At 40.0% G+C, this 22563-nt stretch overlaps 1 protein-coding gene across 1 annotated transcript in view; it reads right to left on the reverse strand.

Annotated features, from left to right (window-relative positions):
- Nucleotides 1-22563, reverse strand: part of LOC127424104 (glycine dehydrogenase (decarboxylating), mitochondrial-like) — a 34954-nt gene that overhangs the window by 3949 nt on the left and 8442 nt on the right. The window contains exons 4-19 of the mRNA XM_051668949.1: nucleotides 21849-22013; nucleotides 21333-21410; nucleotides 21024-21171; nucleotides 20628-20824; nucleotides 20215-20311; nucleotides 20015-20120; nucleotides 19769-19908; nucleotides 7842-7922; nucleotides 7638-7735; nucleotides 6244-6328; nucleotides 6086-6127; nucleotides 5846-5988; nucleotides 5315-5390; nucleotides 988-1113; nucleotides 517-666; nucleotides 254-366 (exon numbers count right to left, since the gene is read on the reverse strand). Coding sequence (XP_051524909.1) covers nucleotides 254-366; nucleotides 517-666; nucleotides 988-1113; nucleotides 5315-5390; nucleotides 5846-5988; nucleotides 6086-6127; nucleotides 6244-6328; nucleotides 7638-7735; nucleotides 7842-7922; nucleotides 19769-19908; nucleotides 20015-20120; nucleotides 20215-20311; nucleotides 20628-20824; nucleotides 21024-21171; nucleotides 21333-21410; nucleotides 21849-22013 — 1845 coding nt within the window. The remainder of the gene's footprint in view (nucleotides 1-253; nucleotides 367-516; nucleotides 667-987; nucleotides 1114-5314; nucleotides 5391-5845; nucleotides 5989-6085; nucleotides 6128-6243; nucleotides 6329-7637; nucleotides 7736-7841; nucleotides 7923-19768; nucleotides 19909-20014; nucleotides 20121-20214; nucleotides 20312-20627; nucleotides 20825-21023; nucleotides 21172-21332; nucleotides 21411-21848; nucleotides 22014-22563) is intronic.

The following is a 22563-nucleotide window of genomic DNA, read 5'->3' on the forward strand; positions in this document are numbered from 1 at the left end:
CAGCTGCTAGGGTGTTCTGGGTGGTTGCTAGAAGGCCAAAAATCAAAAGAGCCCATCCCCAAGTTTCTTTAATGTTCTCGTCCCTAGTTATGACTCAAATCTCTCCCTCAATAAAAGTCTATGGGTTTTATTGTCCGCTTGGTGAAAATCGCAAGTTGGTGTTGAATTTTAACACACTAGTAATGGTGATGCTTATCTTTGCCAGTAGCACTAATAATCATTCACCTTAACCTCTGAAATTAAACACACTTACACTCCTATAGGTCCCATCCCAGGGCCACCACCACCATGAGGGATGCAGAAGGTTTTGTGGAGATTCAAGTGAGAAACATCTGAGCCATAGTCTCCAGGTCGGCATAAACCCACCTGAATGAAAAGTCAGGCATAATAATGACCCATTACAACATGCAAGCTCACTGTAAATCGCTCAGCCATGATACCGCTGTATGAAAACGGCAAAAGATAAATATTCAAAAAAATTTTGCAGCATACATTATGGGTTCTTTCTTTCATTACCTGTGCATTCATGTTGGCGCCATCTAGGTAGACTTGTCCACCGTTCTGATGAATGAGCTCACACACGTCACTGACGTTCTCCTCAAACACACCATTAGTGGAGGGGTATGTGATCATTATGGCAGCCAAGTTTGCCTTATGTTTGTCCACCTGTGAGAACAAGTAAATCATGTGACTAGTTAGACTTCACAAACTTGTCACTAGACAAAGAATTACATAAACGTAGTACAGAGAATCTTAATCATCCACACGATTATGTCATCAGAGTGTATCAGTGTAAATTGGCCTACAGAAGATAATAGTTTTCCTGTTCAGAGAATTTAGGACTTTTTTTTTTGGTCCCAAATTAAAATGTAACCATTTGGTAGTTATGGTGGAAAAAAATAAAATAATAATAAATCCAGTTATCCATTACTGCAATTTTAAGTTCAAACTGCATATTACAGAATTAGACATAAGAATTGTACATACCATGGCCTTAAGATGAACCACATCGATGTTGCCATCTTTGTCAACCTCCACAACCTGTACTTTCATGCCTGCCATCTGAGCACTGGCAGGGTTCGTTCCATGAGCTGATTTGGGAATCAGGCAAACCTGAACAGATGCAGAACAGTTACAATATGGGAGACTAGAAATAAAATACTAAAAAGTTCTTTGTGGTTTTAACATGCTACTGGATGCATTGTCCTACACAGAACTTAATTTATTGTTGTCTTCTGTATTCCCTTTTGCCATTCAAGATGTGCATGACTTTCTTCTGCTGAACACAAAAGATTTTAAGAAGAATAGTTCAGCTCTGGAGGACCAAACAATGCAAGTGAATTGTGACCAGATTTTTGAAGCTCTAAAAAGCACAAAGGCAGCATAAAAGGGATCCATACAACTTTAGTGGTTAAATCCATGTATTTTAAAGCGATCCAATCGGTTTGGGTGAGAACAGACCAAAATATAACCCTTTTTCACTGTACATCTTGCAATTGCAATCTCTAGGCACGATCATGATTTCAAGCTTGATTACACTTCCTAGTGCTTGACGCATGTGCAGAGCTCTGGATGGCGCTAGGAAGTGTAATAGAGCTTGAAATCAATCATGATCGCCAAGGAGACAGCAGATGTCAAGATTAACAGTGAAAATTAAGTTACATTTTAGTCTGTTCTCACCCAAAACTGATTGGATCGCTTCAGAAGACATGGATTAAACCACTGGAGTCTGATGGATTCCTTTTATGCTGCCTTTGTGTGCTTTTTGGAGCTTCAAAGTTTTAGCCACCATTCACTTGTGTTGTATAGACCTACAGATCTGAGATATTCTTCTAAACATCTTTGTGTTCTGCAGAAAAACTATTCCTTTAAACAGTTATGAATGCATTTAAGTTTAACTGAGTGTCTTCTAATTCTCAATACACCATTTAGTTAAAATGAGTCAGGTCATAACAGACACTATGTCAGAGATTCTGACATAGGGACACAGTGGCCCAAACACTTGTGTAATTTTCAGTGGGGCACCATGAATAAACTCATCCAAGGACTACAAGCTTTCATAGTCTTAATCACCAAATATGGACTCTCCCATTGAAGTTGAATCCTGTAACGGGCTGGTAGTTTTCTGTGGATATTTATTCAACCATGGCAGTTTGAACCTTTGCTGTTTTAAGAGCTGCATCTGCTATTGAAGATCTACTTATAAGGGAGTTGATAAAACAAAGGCCAGATTACAAAACACTGCAATGACTTGACAAGGCAGTCTTGTCACTGATCTTTCTACTGGCCCCCTCAAACAATTAGCCACTTTTCAGCACTTTTTAGCTCAATCTTCCCAATTCACTGCCAGTTAAGTCTAACTTTAGTTTCAATCATACAGAAAAAGTGGCTTTTCACCATTTTGACCATTCTTTTTTCACAGAGGCGAAAATCTTCTGAATTTCGCAGTGGCAGACCATGTGTAACAACAGCTGCACAGGATCGGTACATCCGAATATCACACCTGAGGGAGAGGTACAGGATGGCAATAACAAATGCCCGAGTTACACCAGGAATGCACAATCCCTCCATCAGTGCTCAGACTGTCTGCAATAGGCTGAGAGAGGCTAGACTGAGGGCTTGTAGGCCTGTTGTAAGGCAGGTCCTTACCAGACATCACTGGCAACAACGTCCCTATGGCACAAACCCACCTTCACTGGACCAGACAGGACTGTCAAAAAGTGCTCTTCACTGACGAGTCACGGTTTTGTCTCACCAGGGGTGATGGTCAGACTCACGTTTATCGTCGAAGGAATGAGCGTTACACCGAGGCCTGTACTCTGGACGGTGCGTCACAGCATCATCGGACTGAGCTTGTTGTCATTGCAGGCAAACTCTACGCTTTGTGTTACAGGGAAGACATCCTCCTCTCTCATGTGGTACCCTTCCTGCAGGCTCATCCTGACATGACCCTCCAGCATTGATAGTCACACGTCTGTGAAACTTGTTCAGTTTATGTCTTCGATGTTGAATCTTTTTATGTTCATACAAATATTTACACGCTGAAAATAAAAGCAGTTGAAAGTGAGAGGACGTTTCTTTTTTTTGCTGAGTTTAGAAAAAAGGAGCTGACCTTATATGAAAAATGTATCCTAAAGCATACGACTTTGGGATACAGAGTACCTTAGAAGACAGAGTGGGAATTTCTTTTCTGAAATAGTATTGCATTCCCTTGCAATAAATTTACCATGGTTTTACTACAGTAACCATATTTTTAACATATTCATTGTAAAACCATAATAATACAGGAACATTAAAAATGTAAATAAAAATCTTGTTTATTTTGGTTTTACTACAAATACCATAGGTTAATTATAGTTACTGTAGTAAAACCATGCCTTTACTATATTTAACCATGACAGTTCCATGTTTTTTTTTTGTTTTTTTTTGGCAGAAACATGGTTTCACAATAGCAATACTGAAGTAACAGTGATTGTAGTAACTGTTTTTTTTGGTTAGTAACCATGCTTTTACTATAGTAAAATTGTAGACTGTAGTAACCATAGTTTTTGGCAGAAGCCATGGTTTTTAATAAAGTATACTGTATCCATATAGTAATATACTCTACACTGTATCCATGGTTTTACTAAAGATTAACCATGGTTAATCTTGTGGTTACTGTGGTTTTATGTTTTTTATTAAAATAGTTTTCCTATATTATTACTATGGTTTTACTGCTAATATCAAGGTTAATATTTGGTCACTATAGTAAACCATGGTAAATTTATTGCAAAGAAATGCAAAACTATTTCAGAAAAAGTCTGCTCTGTCCTCAAAGGGGCTTTGGTTATTAGGATGACATGGAGGTGAGGAATTTTTATTTTGGAGTAAACCATTCTTTTTTTTTTTTTTTGCCCAAATTTGGAATGCCCGATTCCCAATGCGCTCCAAGTCCTCGTGGTGGCGTAGTGACTCGCCTCAATCCGGGTGGTGGAGGACGAATCCCAGTAGGAGATGCTCACCATCAATGGAGCACCAGTGGAGAGAGTCAGCAGCTTCAAGTTCCTCGGTGTCCACATCACAGGAGGAACTCACAAGGTCCGTCCACACCGAGGCCGTTGTGTAGAAGGCTCACCAGCGCCTCTTCTTCCTGTGACGGCTGAGGAAGTTTGGAATGAACCGCCACATCCTCACACGGTTCTACACCAGCACTGTAGAGAGCATCCTGACTGGCTGCATCTCCGCCTGGTACGGCAATAGCACAGCCCACAACCGCAAAGCCCTGCAAAGGGTGGTGCGAACTGCCAGACACATCAGAGGTGAGCTTCCCTCCCTCCAGGACATATATACCAGGCGATGTGTGAAAAAAGTTTGGAGGATCATCAGAGACTCCAGCCACCCGAGCCATGGGCTGTTCTCACTGCTACCATCAGGCAGGCGGTATCGCAGCATCAGGACCCGCACCAGCCGACTCCATGACAGCTTCTTCCCCCAAGCAATCAGACTTTTGAACTCTTGATCTCTCATGATCAAAATACATCAGCACTGCACTTTATTAATCTTCTCACACTGGACTGTCATAAATTATATTCTCTCTTAACAACACACTGGCAACTGACTATCAACTGACAGCCTGAATGTCAATACAGTACAATACAACCTACTGTATATTTTATATATACACTTTATATACTATTTTTATTGTATGTGTATTCTATATTGTGTGTATTGTTTACTATACATTGTATATTATTGCGTTGTGTTATTATGTGTATATTTAGATATGTAAATTGTGTTGTGTAAATCTGATGTTTATTGTAAATTGGTATATATGTCTCATCACTGTCATGACTTATGTTGCTCGGAACTGCACCCAAGACTTTCACCCACTATTGCACTTGTGTATATGGTTGTATGACAATAAAAGTGATTTGATTTGGAGTTGCCTCCAGGTCTGAGGGTCAACCCTCACATCTTATCACGTGGCTTGTTAAGCACGTTACTGTGGAGACATAGCGCGTGTGGAGGCTTCACACCATTCTCCACGGCATCCATGCACAACTCACTATGCACCCCACTGAAAGCGAGAACCACATTACAGCGACCATGAGGAGATTAACCCAACGTGACTCTACGCACCCCTAGCAACTGGGCAAATTGGTTGCTTAGGAAGCCTGACTGGAGTCACTCAGCACGCCCTGGATTCGAACTTGTGACTCCAGGTGTGGTAGTCAGCGTCTTTACTGGCTGAGCTACCCAGGCCCCTGGGGTAAATTATTCTTTAAAAAGGTAAATGAGAGAGAACTTTTGCTTTGGTCTGCAGGATGACACTCACCGTTCGGTGAGATTCTCCTTTGGAGTTCAGATAGGCTTTGATTGCAGCCAAGCCCGCGTATTCCCCCTGTGCACCACTACAGGACACAGAAATCAATCATTCCATCATGTAACAGTTCTGTCTCAGCAAACCAGAGTTCAAAGATTGCTTCAAAAGGGCTTTAGTGCAAGAGTACCATATGCTAATTGTGTTGTTAAAATGTCAGCCAAGCAGTATGTATTGATGGGTACACACCCCCAAACTTATAAGCCTTAGCAAACAGAATCTGACTGAAAACCGCAGTGTCATGTTGATATTTGCTTAGTCAACAACAGCAACGTTACTTAAAATTACCATAACGTACCATGTCCTTGATATTCAAGCTATAAATTCATAAGGATTGTGTTTACAGTCAAGGAATGCACACCTAGTAAACCTTTCATGGCTGTATTCAAATACTGACAGTAGTGGAAAAATCAGAACAGGATATAATATTTTAGTCCGTGTGAATTCATTTCACACCATTACGTTTCTTAATAGCAGAAGACTCACCTATTTGGTTGAAAGGAGATCTTATCATATCCTGTAATCTCACATAGGTCTCTCTCAAGCTGTCTGAACAGCTGCTGATAACCTTCAGCCTGCTCCAGTGGTACGAAGGGGTGGATGTTTGCAAATTCTCTCCAGGTGATCGGCTGTAGTGAAGTTATGAAATAGTGAAAAGCTCAGATTCGTTTTTATTCCAACGCAACAGATGAAATGGGTATTATGACAGATATTACACTGACTCACCATAAGCTCTGCTGAACTGTTCAGCTTCATTGTGCAAGAGCCCTGCATTCAAAAGCTGGGTATTACAATGAGGCTTTCAATAAAATTATGAAAAAGTTGCCATCTAACACTGTCACAAAGGATAAAGTCTAATGCAATCTCTCAGATTCTTTACTTACTAATGGAATCATACTGTGTACAAGGGAAATGTCCTTGTTTTCCAGGCGCTTCATGTAGCGTACAATATTGGTCTCTGAATGATAACTGCAATTGAAAGCAATATTCAAGCAATTATTCTTTAAGACAATGACAATAAAGATGACATGACATGTCTACGCATCTGACACATCTTTATTAGGCTAGGTGGATCTCAACATCATCGAGTCATTGGATTACATTAAGAGACAGAAGGAACTGAGACAGCCTAAATAAAGAGAAGAACTTTTAAGTTCTCCAAGATGCTTGGAACATCCTTTCTGTTAAGAACCTTGAAAACCAGAGCGCAAGTGTACCCAGGAGAATTGGTGCGGTCTTAAAAGGCACAGGGTACTAGGCACACCAAGTATTTATTTAGTTTTGTTATGTTTACTGCACTTTGTATGAAGTTAATTGATAAATAAAAATCATTCATGGCATTATTTTTGAAAAAAATTCACTATACAGTATTTCACAACTGCCTAAAACTTTTGCACAGTACTGTACAAGGGATAGTGTCCTAGGTCCTCCAACTGGGCAGCATTTATTAACTTTTTACCTTCACTAGCTCATTGAAGATACTGCTGCAGTGTGACAAATGAACCTCATGCAGCCTATAAATTATTATGAGGTCATAGAGGCTATACCAGAGATAGGGAATGTCCAGCCTCAGGGAAGGCAATTTTAACTGGCCTGCGAGGCCATTCGAGAATTAAATTAATAAGTATAAAAATGGCCTTGATTCAGTTAACTGTTAAAAAAACAACAAAAAAAAATTTATTATACACAATTAAAATAAAAATATTTTAAATAATAATGCAAAATACTGTACAATGCAAAGGTCCCCTGTAAATGTTTAAGGTACAGGTGCATTTACAGTGGTGTGAAAGTGTTTGCCCCCTTCCTGATTTCTTATTTTTTTGCATGTTTGTCACACTTAAATGTTTCAGATCAAACAAATTTAAATATTAGTCAAAGATAAGATTGGATTTTGTTTTCCCTTAATAATAACAACCTTCATTTAAAAACTGCATTTTGTGTTTACTTGTGTTATCTTTGATTAATATTTAAACTTGTTTGATGATCTGAAACATTAAGTGTGACAAACATGCAAAAAAATAAGAAATCAGGAAGGGGGCAAACACTTTTTCACACCACTGTTTTTAAACCCATAATAAGAAACTGCAAGCAACTGTTTGGCCCACGAATAATTTTATAGATACTCAAATGGCCCCTGATAGGAAAAAGGTTCCCGACCCCTGAGCTTCATGCATAAATGTTATAAAAGGATCAGAAACATGCCATTTAAACAGTTTTGTCATTGCATATCATGCAGTAAAACTGTAATAAACATTGGAACTAGTGGAGCAAAACAAACCTGTTAAACACGGGATGGGTGAGGAAATTGCTGGTTCTCTTGAGAGGACTTGCCAACAGTCCTTTAGTTCTCGCACTCATTTTCTCAGCAATAAGCTCCTGATAAATGACCAAAAGACCATCAATTGTTGGCACACAGAGACAGGGAATTTACCAATAGCTTTTCCTGAAATAGTCTTGATTTAGTGCCTTGGCAAGAACTTACAGCTGAGGATTCACATCCAAAGATCCAAAGCAGATCATCCAAGTCTCTCTCAGTAACAGTTTCATCCAGAGACACTCCAAGCTAAAAAACAAAAAAAACAAAAAAACAAACATCATTATCATGCACTGAAATGGTCTTATTCTTAAAGGGATAGTTCACCAGAAATGAAAATGCGGTCATAGACATTTTTTCCCATAGGCTTTCATAAAATCCAAACCAACCAGCTTCAAGGTGAATCATACAACTACGAACTTTGATTTGAGGCAAAAAAGTATTTGAAAATTGGACAAAAAGGTACAAGACCGTTTATTTACCGTTTTATACAAGGGCACGAGCTACAATCCCATGAAGCACTGTGAATGACGCAATCAAATTAGAGGTCGACCAATAGTGGATTTTACCGATAACTACATTGGGCAGTACCTGGCGATAACCGATTAATCAACCGATAGTTTTTAATTTATACTGAATGAAAAAATAACTCAAGTAAAATAGTGCTGAACTTTATTACAAAAATTAACAGTAGTGACTGAACCATGAAAATGTATTGTACTTTTTTAAATGAAATAAATATATAAATATTAATATATATGAACTAATATTCTAATTTTAATGTCAGCTGATTTTTAAATTGACGTTGTTTCCTTAGTCCACAAGAGGGCGCAATAAATAAACCATTCAGCACTGTTACATTATTGCATAGAACATTCCTATCCTGGCTGTTAAAAAAATGAATAAATAAATAAAAAAAAAAAATAAAAAAAAATTCATTTTCAACTAATGTGCATAAAATAAATGTTTTATTCGGTCCATATTCTCAAATGTTAAGTAAAATGGGGGGGGGGGAAACGCTTCAGTAGACAGTTCACATGGTGTTACACTTACACCAATTCCTACTTCTCCAGACTCAAGCTTCATAATAACAGCGAAATACCACATTGTTTTTTATTTAGTACAGTTGTATGTAGAGTAGCAATATTCACAGATAGCTGTGGCATTTGGCTGAACTCTGTGGTGAAGCGGCTCAGACTATGAACCCAGGCCAGGGGCTTTTCAAACAGATGGAACACAACAGACTGGAACCGAACGAGAGGATCTCGAGACACATTTTGAACATCTTTTCTGACAAAGCATTTAAACAACTCATTGCTTAATGTGAGAAACGCTTAAAGAGAGCAAGACGCAATGGCCAAAGACCTCCACCAACTGTAAGGGGCTGTTCACACCAAATGCTTTTGCAACCATCCAATAGTTTTTCTATGTAAACGCAAGCTAGACGAACGTCTTCGTTTTCCTTCGTTTTTATTTATTCAGCATCTCGTGCAGGAGCGCTGTTTTTTAGATGATGCGTCATGTTAAAAAGAACTTTAAAAGCATATTGAGACCTGCTTTGTTAAACTGTATTTGTTGTGCTGTGTCTAGCATTTTTTAGCACAAGAATGTGATCGATCTGAAGTCATCAGTGGCGAGCAGGGCAGGGCCGAGCAGCGTCTGGGCAGAGCGAGACCGGGAAGATAAGTGGCAAATAAGTTCCTCCTGCTGTGTGCCACATTATGCTTTTCAGCATCTACATAAATACACTGAAACACAATAGGCATTTCAGCCGAACATTTAACACACACATAGCTTCCAGCGTCTCTCTCTCTCTCTCTCTCTCTCTCTCTCTCTCTCTCTCGTCTGCCGCTGTCTCCTCTCCTTAAATACTCCCACCGCCCCTCACTGGAATGTGAGCCCGGTGTGGCACACAGGTGGAACTCATTCACCACTTAATTTCCCGGCCTCTCTCTGCCCAGATACCGCTCAGCCCTACCCTGCTCGGCACATTATAGTATTACAATGAGGATAAAAAAATCCAGTTGAAATCAGATGCATTTCTGATTTGTTTATACGTTTCTCTTGGCTGCATGAAGATATTAATATGCTTTCTCATGCCACTAGCTTTAAATATTAGCTGTCTAACTCATGCATAAACATGACCAGCTAGATATAAATAATGCAAATAGATGGTAACAATCGTGACATTTAAACATTTGGGTAGGACTTGCGTGTATTTTTGTCACATAGTTCTAACCGCTTGGAGGTTAGCTTTAATGTTAGCATCCTCTCAGCCTTGTCAGCAAACATAATGCTGTTCTCTACTAATGCAGCATCTAGTCAACAAATTAATTACTTTATAATGATATGACAATGTGTAGTGTACTGTATACAATTTCGTTGTTGATGTTTTAAATCCAAATCTGAAGTGTTCCGCTCCATGCAGAGTGTAGTCTCACGCGTGAAAACAAACACCACAAGGCATTAGTGAAGTACCGCTCTCATACTGTATAACGACAGTGGACACTTCCCAGCTGCTCTAACACCGGACACAACGGGGAAAAACTATGTGGATACTATGTGGATTTTTGCCGATAAAGATAGTTCCAGAAATCTGTTATAGGTGCAGATTAAATCGGCAAAAACGTTATGTCGGTCGACCTCTACAATCAAATAAAAAAAACCATAGAAATATATAAAACTATTAATTTTAGTTTGTTGATTATACATATAGAAACAAAACATTTTAGGTTTATTGTAAAATATCCCTATATATATACACACACACACACACACACTATAGTGCCAAAAGTATTCGCTCACCCATCCAAATAATTGAATTCAGGTGTTCCAATCACTTCCATGGCCACAGGTGTATAAAATGAAGCACCTAGGCACAGACTGCTTCTACAAACATTTGTGAAAGAATGGGCCGCTCTCAGGAGCTCAGTGAATTCCAGCGTGGTACTGTGATAGGATGCCACCTGTGCAACAAGTCCAGTCGTGAAATTTCCTCGCTACTAAATATTCCACAGTCAACTGTCAGTGGTATTATAACAAAGTGGAAGCGATTGGGAATGACAGCAACTCAGCCACGAAGTGGTAGGCCACGTAAAATGACAGAGCGGGGTCAGCGGATGCTGAGGCGCATAGTGCGCAGAGGTCGCCAACTTTCTGCAGAGTCAATCGCTACAGACCTCCAAAGTTCATGTGGCCTTCAGATTAGCTCAAGAACAGTGCGTAGAGAGCTTCATGGAATGGGTTTCCATGGCTGAGCAGCTGCATCCAAGCCATACATCACCAAGTGCAATGCAAAGCGTCGGATGCAGTGGTGTAAAGCACGCCGCCACTGGACTCTAGAGCAGTGGAGATGCGTTCTCTGGAGTGACGAATCACGCTTCTCCATCTGGCAATCTGATGGATGAGTCTGGGTTTGGCGGTTGCCAGGAGAACGTTACTTGTCTGACTGCATTGTGCCAACTGTGAAGTTTGGTGGAAGGGGGATTATGGTGTGGGGTTGTTTTTCAGGAGCTGGGCTTGGCCCCTTAGTTCCAGTGAAAGGAACTCTGAATGCTTCAGCATACCAAGAGATTTTGGACAATTCCATGCTCCCAACTTTGTGGGAACAGTTTGGGGATGGCCCCTTCCTGTTCCAATATGACTGTGCACCAGTGCACAAAGCAAGGTCCATAAAGACATGGATGAGTGAGTTTGGTGTGGAAGAACTTGACTGGCCTGCACAGAATCCTGACCTCAACCCGATAGAGCACCTTTGGGATGAATTAGAGCGAAGACTGCGAGCCAGGCCTTCTCGTCCAACATCAGTATCTGACCTCACAAATGCGCTTCTGGAAGAATGGTCAAAAATTCCCATAAACACACTCCTAAACCTTGTGGAAAGCCTTCCCAGAAGAGTTGAAGCTGTTATAGCTGCAAAGGGTGGGCCGACGTCATATTAAACCCTATGGATTAAGAATGGGATGTCACTTAAGTTCATATGCGTCTAAAGGCAGATGAGCGAATACTTTTGGCAATATAGTGTATATATAAAAAAATCATATACACACACACACACACACACAAATATAAAAGTAGCTTTAGGGTGAAGGGAGACCGACTCTGTTACGCCATTCAAAGTGCGTCATGGGAGTGTGTGGTCACTCCTAGGCTCGTTTTGCGGGCTTTGTTCGGCGCGGTTCTCCGATTGGTGGATCTTTCTCTGCTGTACCATGGGTAATGTAGTTATTCACCATGAATTCCACTATTAAACATGTTTTTTTAAACAAAGTCAGATGGATGGCTTTAACAGAGCACATACCATCGATAAACAACTTCAGAGCTCATGGTAGGTCTCTCTTAAAGGGTCATGAAACAGCCCTCTTTCAGCTCAAGTCCACCTCACATCTGTTTTGAATAATGCAACTCAACTGGGCGTGGACAGCTGTGAGAACAAGGGCTCCTCCCTCCCCTAGTGGGTGGGGTGGGGCAGGGGAGAGAGAGGGGAGCAATCTGTCATCTCAGTTGCCCATGCTGGCTCTTACTAAATATCAGGATAAAGTGGGGGGTTACGTGACGACATGCGAGGAGCAGACGTGTAAACGGCAAGCTCTGCACACTTTGCTAGTTTAATTATTTTCATGTTATAATCCGGTGAGATTCGATACACCCAGCTACATATTTGTTTTTTGAGGTAAACATGGCAAAGAAGTCAAAATCCTCGGGCTCTGGAGACATTAAAAGACACTTACGTGCTCGAGCTGAAACCTCAGATGGGCCTGCGGACCAGGGACTCAATTTGAACGGTGCAGCGGGAGAAATCCAGCGTCAACTGTCCAACATGTCCGTGATGCTGACGAAGGTTGTTGCCAACTTGGAAGATCTCGCTGTAATACGTCAACTGATTACAGCGATGGAAACAAAATTCTCTGAGTTGGTTACAAGAGTGGCAGATGTTGAGAAACAGATAGATTATGTGGAGTCATCGGAAAGGGAATTATCCACTAATCCGATCGCGACCAAAATGGACGTGGAAGTCATTTTGGAAAAACTGGAAGATTTGGAAATTGGAGCAAACAAAATAACGTATGGATTGTTGGAATTCCTGACCATGAAGGCAGAGATATGGTGAAATTTCTAGACGAGCTCTTCCCGAGTCTGCTTGACATAACAGGCCATAAGCTGGAAATCGAGCAAGCACACAGAGTCCCGGCTCACAGATCTGCTGAGGGGGACAGATCCCGATCAATTCTGGCCAAATTTCTGAGAGCATCCGATAAAGATCTTGTGTTGCGTAAGGCGAGGAACAAAGGAAAGCTTTCTTGGAAGAATCACAATATTTTCTTGTTCCCGGAATTTGAAAACTCGACAAGAGAGAAACGCGATCGATTCAAGGAATGTAAGAAACACTTGCATCAATGGAAGATCGCTTTTGCACTGATGTTTCCGGCCAAACTGAGAATAGGTACTACAGATGGCCGCAAAGTATTTACATGTCCCAAGAAAGCACTGTCCTTCATAGAAACAATAGGTGAGTAAGCCATTTGGTGATTCTCATGTGGCTCCAGAGTGGATTAACTCGCTGTACTTACTCTGGCTGTCTGAGGAAGCTGGGCGCCATTTTTGTTTCCGTATGTGTTGGTTCCGCCTAGCGTCTAGAGTTTGTTTTGTGGAATAACACTCCAAGAAACCTTTGCATGGACTGAAGATCACATTTACACTGAAGTTCCCGGCCAGATTGAGAATGGATTCTAAGGATGGCAGCAAAATATCTACATGCCTACACAAAGGATGTCTTATAAAGTTGACTAAGTCACAGTGTATTTTTTTTTATGCAGCCTCCGAGTGAATTTGACTCACTCAATACACTCTGGACCATCCGAGGAACCGGGATGACTGTTTTGTTTCTTTTTGTGCTGGCTCCGCCTAGCGGCTGGAGTTTATTTTGTGGAATAACACTGCTTCGGGACAGTTGTGGATGAATCTGTTTGTTCTTTGGGCTTATGCCTCCTGTTGGCTGGAGTTTGTTTTGTGGAGTATTTCTGCAGGACATTAGAATGATTATGTCATCTGCTGCACTCATAAACAGCCAGCTCACTGAACACTTGTTTGTCTGTCCGAGGAAACTGAACAGCTTTATATCGGCTGGAATTTGTTTTGTGGAGGAACACACCATCGAGACAGTTCTGTGAATGAATCTGCATGTTCTTTGTGTTTATTCTGCCTATTGGCTGGGTTTGTTTTACAAAGTATTTTCTGTTATGTTATTTTACCTCACAATATTTGTGCAGAAACACCGGACTTGAGCAATCCGATGGCAAAGTTGTCGCGGGGGCTCTCGTAGGCGTACATGGACCTTTTGAGTTTAGAGGGATTGACGCCAGTTGGTGCTGTCGTGCACGCGGTTAATGCGCACGTTTTTTTTTTCCTGTTTGTTTGGGGGGGGGGGGGGGGTTTGATTGTTACATTAATGTTGGAATGTGGTCTGTATAATCTTGTTTTTGACACACAATTAGTTTTTTCTATTATATCAAAATGTAAAATGTTAATGAGTGTGTTATCTTTCTCCACGTGGAATGTGAATGGGTTGGGGCACCCCAAAAAAAGAAGGAAGGTTATTTATTTTCTTAAGCGTAAGAAATGTGATAGTGTTTCTTCAAGAAACACATCTTTCACCGCAGGAAGCTGAACAATTTGGGAAGATATGGGGTGGGCATGTTTTCTTTAGTGCTGGCTCAAGTAAGAGCAGGGGAGTCATTATATTGATAAACATCTACAATTCAAATCTCTCAAACAGATTAAAAGCTAATTTAGGGAGAATCTTTATTGTTTTATCAGAAATTCAGGGGCAAAGGTTGATTTTGGCTAATATTTACGTACCTAACGCTGATGATCAGGGCTTTTTTATAGATCTTGAAGAGATGTTGCAAGCTGCTGGCACCCCTCATGATATAATATTGGGAGGAGACTTTAATCTTTTGATGGACTCAGTCCTTGATCAAAGTGAAGCAAAAGTGTGTAAGCCCCCTAGAGAAACATTGACGCTTCACAGGATGTGTAAAAATCTTGGTCTTACAGATATTTGGAGACTTTTGAACCCATCTGGTAGGGACTACACATTTTCTTTTTTTCATCAGTCCATAAGATTTATTCTAAAATAGATTTTTTTTTATATATCTCCAAGTCCCTCATTTCATCTGTTGTGGATTGCTCAATTGGAAACATCTTAGTCTCAGATCACGCCCTGCTGAGTTTAGAGGTGTTGCCACATACGGATAAAAATAAATTATATAGTTGGCGCTTTAATGTATCCCTTTTGCAAAATCCTGATTTCCAACAAATGTTAAAGACTGAAGTCAATGTTTATATGGAGACCAACTGGTCCTCAGTATCTGTGGGCGTGGCTTGGGAGGCACTAAAGGCGGTTCTTAGGGGTTGGATCATACAGTATGCCTCATTTACCAAAAAATCTAAAGCACGAGAACTCGTGGAGTTGGAAGGGAATATTAAAAGTGCCGAGGCAGAGCTGAAGCACTAAATGTCGTCTGATGGCCTCAGAGAACTGACCCAATTGAAATACAGATATAATACTATTTTGTCATGGAAAGTGGAGTTTTGGTTATTCAGGGCAAGACAGTCATACTTTGAGACAGGGGACAAAGCAGGGAAGATTTTGGCAAGATATATAAAGCAGAGAGAGTCTTTTTCCTACCATTCCCTCAGTGAAATCTTCTGGTGGTGAAATTTTTACCTCAGCCATTGATATAAATAATACCTTTTAAAGAGTTCTATCTTGATCTTTATAGTTCCACGTCTTCGTCTACTGATAAAGATATTAGAAAATTTGAGGAACCATTAGAACTCCCTAAATTGACGACAGAGCATAAAAATCCTCTTGATTCTGAGATAACCTTGGAGGAACTTGATGAGGTAATTAAGGTCTTACCTATAGGCAAGGCTCCAGGGCCAGATGGTTTTGCCACTGAATTTTTTAGATCTTATGCTACAGAACTGGCTCCACTTTTGTTAGAATTGACACAAGCCCGGATCAGTCGGATTCTTAAACAGGACAAAGATCCAAGTGAGTGTAAAAGTTTCCATCCAATTTCCCTGATCCAGCTAGACGTAAAAATTGTCAAATTTATTTTTGCTTTAAATAAGGAATTTAAGTTATGTATAAGAGGTGTCATATAGCTCAACTGGGGTTTATTCGGGGTCATAGCTCTTCCGATAACATTTGGCGTTTCATCAATATCATGTGGTCAGTGGCGAATGATCAGACTCCGATCGCTGCCATCTCACTTGACGCCGAAAAGGCATTTGATATGGTAGAATGGGATTATCTTTAAGATTTTGGAAATGTATGGGTTTTGGGAATAGGTTTATTGGTTGGATCAAGTTACTTTATAGACACTCTGTAGCAGCGGTACAAACAAATGGATTAATTTCAGATTATTTTACTCTGGATAAGGGCAACCGGCAGGGTTGCCCTCTTTCCCCATTATTGTTCGGTCTTGCCCTGGAACCATTAGTAGCCACGATAACAAAGGAGGATGATTTTCCAGGGGTGGTTGTGGGAGGTGTGCCGCATAAGCTTCTGCTTTATGCAGATGATATTTTATTATTCATCTCTGACACTACTAGATCTATGTCTTGCCTCCACAGAATGATTAATTCCTTTTCCAAGTTCTCAGGTTACAAAGTCAACTGGTCTATATCTGAAGCTTTGGCTCTGACAGCATACTGCCCAATAACGGCTTTTCAGCCAGGCGCCTTCCAGTGGCCCAAACAGGGCATTAAGTATTTGGGTATTTTATTCCCAACAAATCTGTCTGATTTAGTTAGTTAATTTTGACCCTTTAATAAAAAGGTTTGAGTGATTTTTTATCGATTACATTTATCAATGGTTGGGAAGGTTAATGTTATTAAAATGAACTGCATTCCAAAATTTAACTACCTGCTACAGTCTCTCCCGGTAGATGTCCCCCTCTCTTATTTCAAGCAATTTGAGAGCATAGCGACGTCCTTCATTTAGAATGGTAAGCACCCCAGATTACATTTTAGTAAGCTGCATAGGCCGATTGACAAAAGTGGGCTAGGCCTACCCATGATTTTGTTTTATTATTATGCATTCAGTCTCAGACATTTGGTTCATTGGTCGTTTCCACCTAAAAGAACAAACCCAGGTTCTGTATTGAACAGGAAGTTCTTGCTCCTATTTTGCCATTGCAAAGCCTATCAATCTAACCAGAGAAGTTTAATCTCACCCCGTTATTTCACATTTGCACTCGGTATGGACAAAAGCGTCCAGAGTATTTAATTCAGATATTTATCTAAATGTTGCCTCGAGCTTATGGCTAAACCCCAAACAATGCATAAATCCCTTTTCTGTTGGTCAGAGTGGATTGCGAGGGGGGTTAATACACTCGGTGACATATGAGAGTAGTGTGTTGAGATTCTTTGAAAATTTGGTTCAACATTTTGGGATCCCCAGATCTCAGTTTTTTAGGCATCTACAGCTGTGCCACTTGCTCCGTACTATATTTGGGAATAGCATACACCCCCCTAAAGCAGCAGATACTCTAGGAGAGGTGATTACTGCTTTTGGAAAAGGTCATGAGGCATCAGTGTATTACTCCTTGCTAATTCAGAGTCTGGGGGACAGAGCCTCAACCACTCTCAAGAGATTATGGGAGAAAGATTTAAGCTTGGAATTGGAGGAGGAAGAATGGGCTAGGATTCTAAAAAACATCTAGAGATGCAAGGGTGCGCCTTATACAATTCAAGATTTTACATCGGTTCTATTGGACCCCCTATAAATTGTATAGGCTTGGTCTTAAGACACACCCACCTGCTGGCGATGCCAATCAGAGGACGGAGATATAACCCATGTCTTTTGGGGGTGTGTTGAGATACAGAAGTTTTGGTTAAAGGTTCAGAGTCTGTATCTTGTGCGATCATCAGCACTGAAACTAGACACAAAGAGTTGGGTCTTAACCAGTGTCATGGTCGCCAGGCAGATCATTTTAAGGGGCTGGAGGTTGGCTGGAGCACCCTCTTTTCAGGTGTGGTGCTCGGAGATGGGAAGGGTGGCGGCCTTTGAGGAAGGGGCATTTAGAAGAATGGGGAGGTACAACATGTTCGTGGAGAAATGGGGTGGGTATTTGTAATTTATGGATATGTGATTACTACTATATTTTTTAAATTTATTTATTTATTTTGTGCGTGTGTGCGTCTATATCATTTGAGACCACTGTGATGTTGTTGGGGTCAGGGGAGAAGGGGTTATATTGGGGGTTAAGATTGATTCTGTGAATATGTTTTGTTTTACGGTGTTCATATGTGAATCAAAATAGTTAATCTGAATATCAGGATAAAAGTATGACAAATTGTAAGATTTGTATAGCTGGCAAAGTTAAAGTCTAACTAAATATGTTGGACGCCGTCCGTTTTTTCCCTTTAAGTATCACAACACCACCTGTTTCAGCACAGTTGAGTTAGACATTTTCAAAGGATACAGCCATCAGAGTGAGGGGAGGAGGAACAACTGTCTGATCTAGTCACTCAGCATTATTTCACTAATGCAGTTAACAGCATCAAAGATTCTCACAATTGCTCATAACAGAATGCACAAAGTATATTGTTTTGTAAGCTCACAATACAGTACACAGAATAACAGTTATTGTTGCGTCGGAACAATCAACTCTGTCAACTGACACAGAGGCTCTTGAGAGTTTGAAGAGCTGGTCACCTGGTTTAATGAATAATCATGAGACAGCCCATTCTCATAGGGTAAGGCCACGCAGTCTCATTAATATTTATGAGACACTGATGATGCGATGATGCACTATAGTACAGGGACACGTCACATCGTGTGACGACTATGTTGATTTTAAACCTGGAAGACGAAAATAGCACAAAAAATAAAAATCCCTAAATTAACTACTTTCATTTAAAAATACTGGATACTTTGTCTTCTATCATGTGTAACACAAACATATCTGGTAACATCTAAGAAAATTAAGTTTAGTGTTTCATGACCCTTTAAGGTTTATAAGTTGTCATTTAAAATCAATTTGTTTATGGAGAAAATGAATGGGATTTTTACTTCTGGAACCAGACTAGCTATGTTTCCATCCAAGTTGCGAAATATCAGAATATCGCAAGAACAAAGTATGAATAACGCCGCGTTTCCATCCCATGTATTCAAAAGAACAAAACAGTCACATCCAGGAAAATTGTACTTTTTTTTTTATTTTTATAAAATACGTTTTATAACACGCAGACAAAACACTATAAAGAACTTTGTCTCATGTCTGGGAGTAACAGCACGTCAGTTTTGGTAGTGCAGTGTGTGTGCGTTTCTCTGTCCTTATGACTTTACCATGTGGCTCAATATTATTTTTTTCAAAAGTGTCAATAAACCTGCTCTGCAGGCACAGTTCAAGCTTGTATTAGACTTATTTTTTTGTCTGCAAACTCTATACAGGCTTTGGATCTTCAGGACACCTGTATTTAAGAATGACCAGAGCAACATTTCAGATGCGAGGATTGGTGTGATGTTAGTCCAGTTATAAATTAAATATTCAGTCTCATGAATTTTTTCATGCGCATCTTATATTCCTAATAAATTCAATAGGAGTTTAGTCGGTAAATGTGTTTCCATCACAGTTTATGCGCATTTCTTATTATTGAATTAAAAATGTATCCATCTCACGCAAGCGTATACGTTTTTGATGTGCATTTTGGAGATTTTATTCACATCTTGATGTTTCCTTCAAGCAGTTTTTCTGTGATATCCCAAAATGCGCATAAAAATATATGGATGGAAACCAGCTTCTGTTGTACTCTATTCACTCAACCTCATGTTGATTCAAACCCATATGACTTGCTTTCTTTGGTGGAACACAAAAGGAGATGTTAGGCAGAATGTTAGCCTCAGTCACCATTCAGATTCATTGTATGAAAAAAAAAAAACACGCAATGAAAGTGAATGGTGGCTGAGGCCAAGATTCTGCTTAACATCTCTTTTTGTGTTCCACAGAAAGACAGCAAATAATAACAGAATTGGCATCTTTAACTATCCCTTTAAGTTCAAACATTTCTACAGGACTCACCACTCCATCACTGTAGACCCGCAGGTTGATCTCCCGCTGCATGGCTTTTTCTAAGATGTCCTTGACAGCCACACCACAGTTAATCTTGAGTGTATCAAAGAAGTTCTCATGCTGGAGTTTGTGTCCAGCTCTTTTCAGCCCTTTTAGAACATAATGGAAGAAAATCAGGATAGCCAAAAAAAAAAGAAAAAGAAAAATAGCTCTATAGGCACAAAAGTAAACATAAGACTCAGCTGAACTACATGCCTTCAGCTAAAATCAAGGTTGCATTGTGGGTTCTCTCTGCAATGTGCCTCAAACCTTGAGGTCCATGGTACAACGCAAACATGGCAGCCATGTTTGCAAGAAGAGCCTGAAATTGAAGACTATAAAATTTAGCACAGATAACATTAAACTCCACAATCAGTCTTTTTTTTTTATTATTTATTTTTATTGTGAAGCTCAACCTGGGCTGTGCAGATATTGCTAGTGGCTTTGTCTCTGCGGATGTGCTGTTCTCTGGTTTGGAGCGCCAGACGATAAACCTCTTTCCCAGCTGCATCTCTGTAAAGATGCAAGAAACTTTAGATTGTCTGTATACACCTAGACATAAACATTTACTTAGCCATTTAAATGAGGTCACTCATTGAATTCTATTGTTTTAATATAAAGCAAATTATAATTATTACAGGTTAACCCAAACCCTACCTCTTATAGAAAAAGATTTGCAATTTTGGAATAAAAAACAATTAAATTATTTGCTTCATTTATGAATATTTTTTTTTCCCAATTGAGAACAGCAAAGTCTTGAAGAGGCACAGGCTACTATTACATAAGGGCATTATAAAGATTCCAGACAAGGTATCAGAGGTAAACAGACCTGGTCACTCCAACCATCCTTCCTGGCATCATTCTGACCAGACTGTCTTTGACTGCAAAGAATGCTGCATGAGGTCCACCATAAAAGACAGGCACTCCAAAGCGCTGAGAGCTGCCCAAAGCGATGTCTACTCCAAACTCACTTGGAGGACGCAACACGCAGAGTGCCAGCAAATCTGTGGCACAGCAAGCTAGTGCCTTAAAAACAAAATAATTATAATAATGGGACAGGATCACAATCTGGTCCTTTGGTTTGCATACATTAAAACCCATGTTATTTGTTGTGCACAACAATTCACAATTAATTTGGAAAAAGAAACCTCTCTTTAACCCAGCATTTGCCAAAAATTATTAAATCTAGCTTTAATAATGACATTGGAAGGTAGGATGTACATACTCCACCCTTGTGAGCCCGATCAACAAGTGCCGTGAAATCTTCCACCCTGCCCTCAGTATCGGGGTACTGGAAGAGGACACCGCTAACATCCTTTCCACTGAAGTCCATCTCATGAGAAAGCTTGAGAATGGTCTTCACACCAATGTAACTAAAAAACAATTTTTTTTAAACGAGTAGGTTAATATTTCTCCCCTGTGTGTATACAAGTAGCTTGTCTCTTATGTCGCTGAAAAAGCACAAAACATTGTTTGCAGCATAAATTAGGGAACTAGACAAGAAAAAATAAATAAATAAATTCAAATTCCTTACTTGGCTCTGGTTTGCACAACTGCAATAGTCTGTGGATGACAGCGTGGGTCAATGTAGAAAGTTCTTCTTTTGTTTTGCCTTTAAAAAGGAACAGATGAGCATTAAAGTCAATGTAAAAAAAAAACAAAACAAAAAAAAAAACTTACTATTGGAGATCACTCATCTAATTAATTAATCACTAAGACAATGAACCTAAGAAAAGCTGATCGAGTCAAAGGTGGGACAAAATACTGATAACGTCTTATTACAGTATGTAAAATACATCAGATTACATACGAAAAAAAATTGCTTGAGATTGCCTCTTCATATTGACATTAATTGTCATGCTAAATCATAAGTGCTCACTCCCACCCCAAGAGATATGCCAAGCTGCATGCAAAAGACCAGAATGAGGCCTGGTTCAGGTGTAAGAGCAGGATCAAGCACTGCAGAGCTCCAAGACCTTTACTGCACACCCCTAGGATAAATGAAATAAAGTCCTGCCACTTTTATCCCCCTAGTAGTTAGTCCACTAACCTGTGGCAGAGTTGCATGGCCTCTGCTGCTGCAGTGCCTTCATCAAGCAACGACGCATTGGCTACTTCCATTCCAGTGATGTCACAGACCATCGTCTGATAATTGAGCAAGCTCTCTAGACGCCCCTGAGAAACCTCAGGCTGGTAGGGTGTGTACTGTGTCAACCTATAAAGAATACAGACAGAAATTATGCATTGACTTAAATTTCAATGCAAAAGAAACAACCCAAACATAAAAAATAAAAAAAAACAACTACATGATAGTGGCAGAATCAGGTGTGTATGTGCATTTACAAACATAATTACTATAATTTCAGACTTACCATTCAATCTCAACACATTTAAAGCTGAAGTGTGTCATTTCTGAGCTACTAGCATCAAATGGAATTGCAATGATCATTTTCAGACAGGTTTCCCCAAACACTCTTCCCATCTTTCATTGGTCGCACAAACAGATAGTCCCGCCCCAAACTCACGCCATTGGTTAAGCCAATGTTGCTGTGTCGAATGCTCAAACAGAATAATGTTTTGATAGCGCCACTGAGCCACAGTATTTACACATTTTGGAGAAATCGAACTGCGAATGGCTTAGGCCACGTCCACACCAATACGTTTTCATTTGTTAATGCATAAATTGCTATGTTTTGGCCCTTCCATCCACACTGAAATGCTGTGTTGTCCAAGGAAAACCGAGCTTTTTGAAAATGCTCTCCCAA

This window comes from Myxocyprinus asiaticus, chromosome 3, assembly GCF_019703515.2.
Source record: "Myxocyprinus asiaticus isolate MX2 ecotype Aquarium Trade chromosome 3, UBuf_Myxa_2, whole genome shotgun sequence".
In the NCBI taxonomy this organism is placed as follows: Eukaryota; Metazoa; Chordata; class Actinopteri; order Cypriniformes; family Catostomidae; genus Myxocyprinus; species Myxocyprinus asiaticus.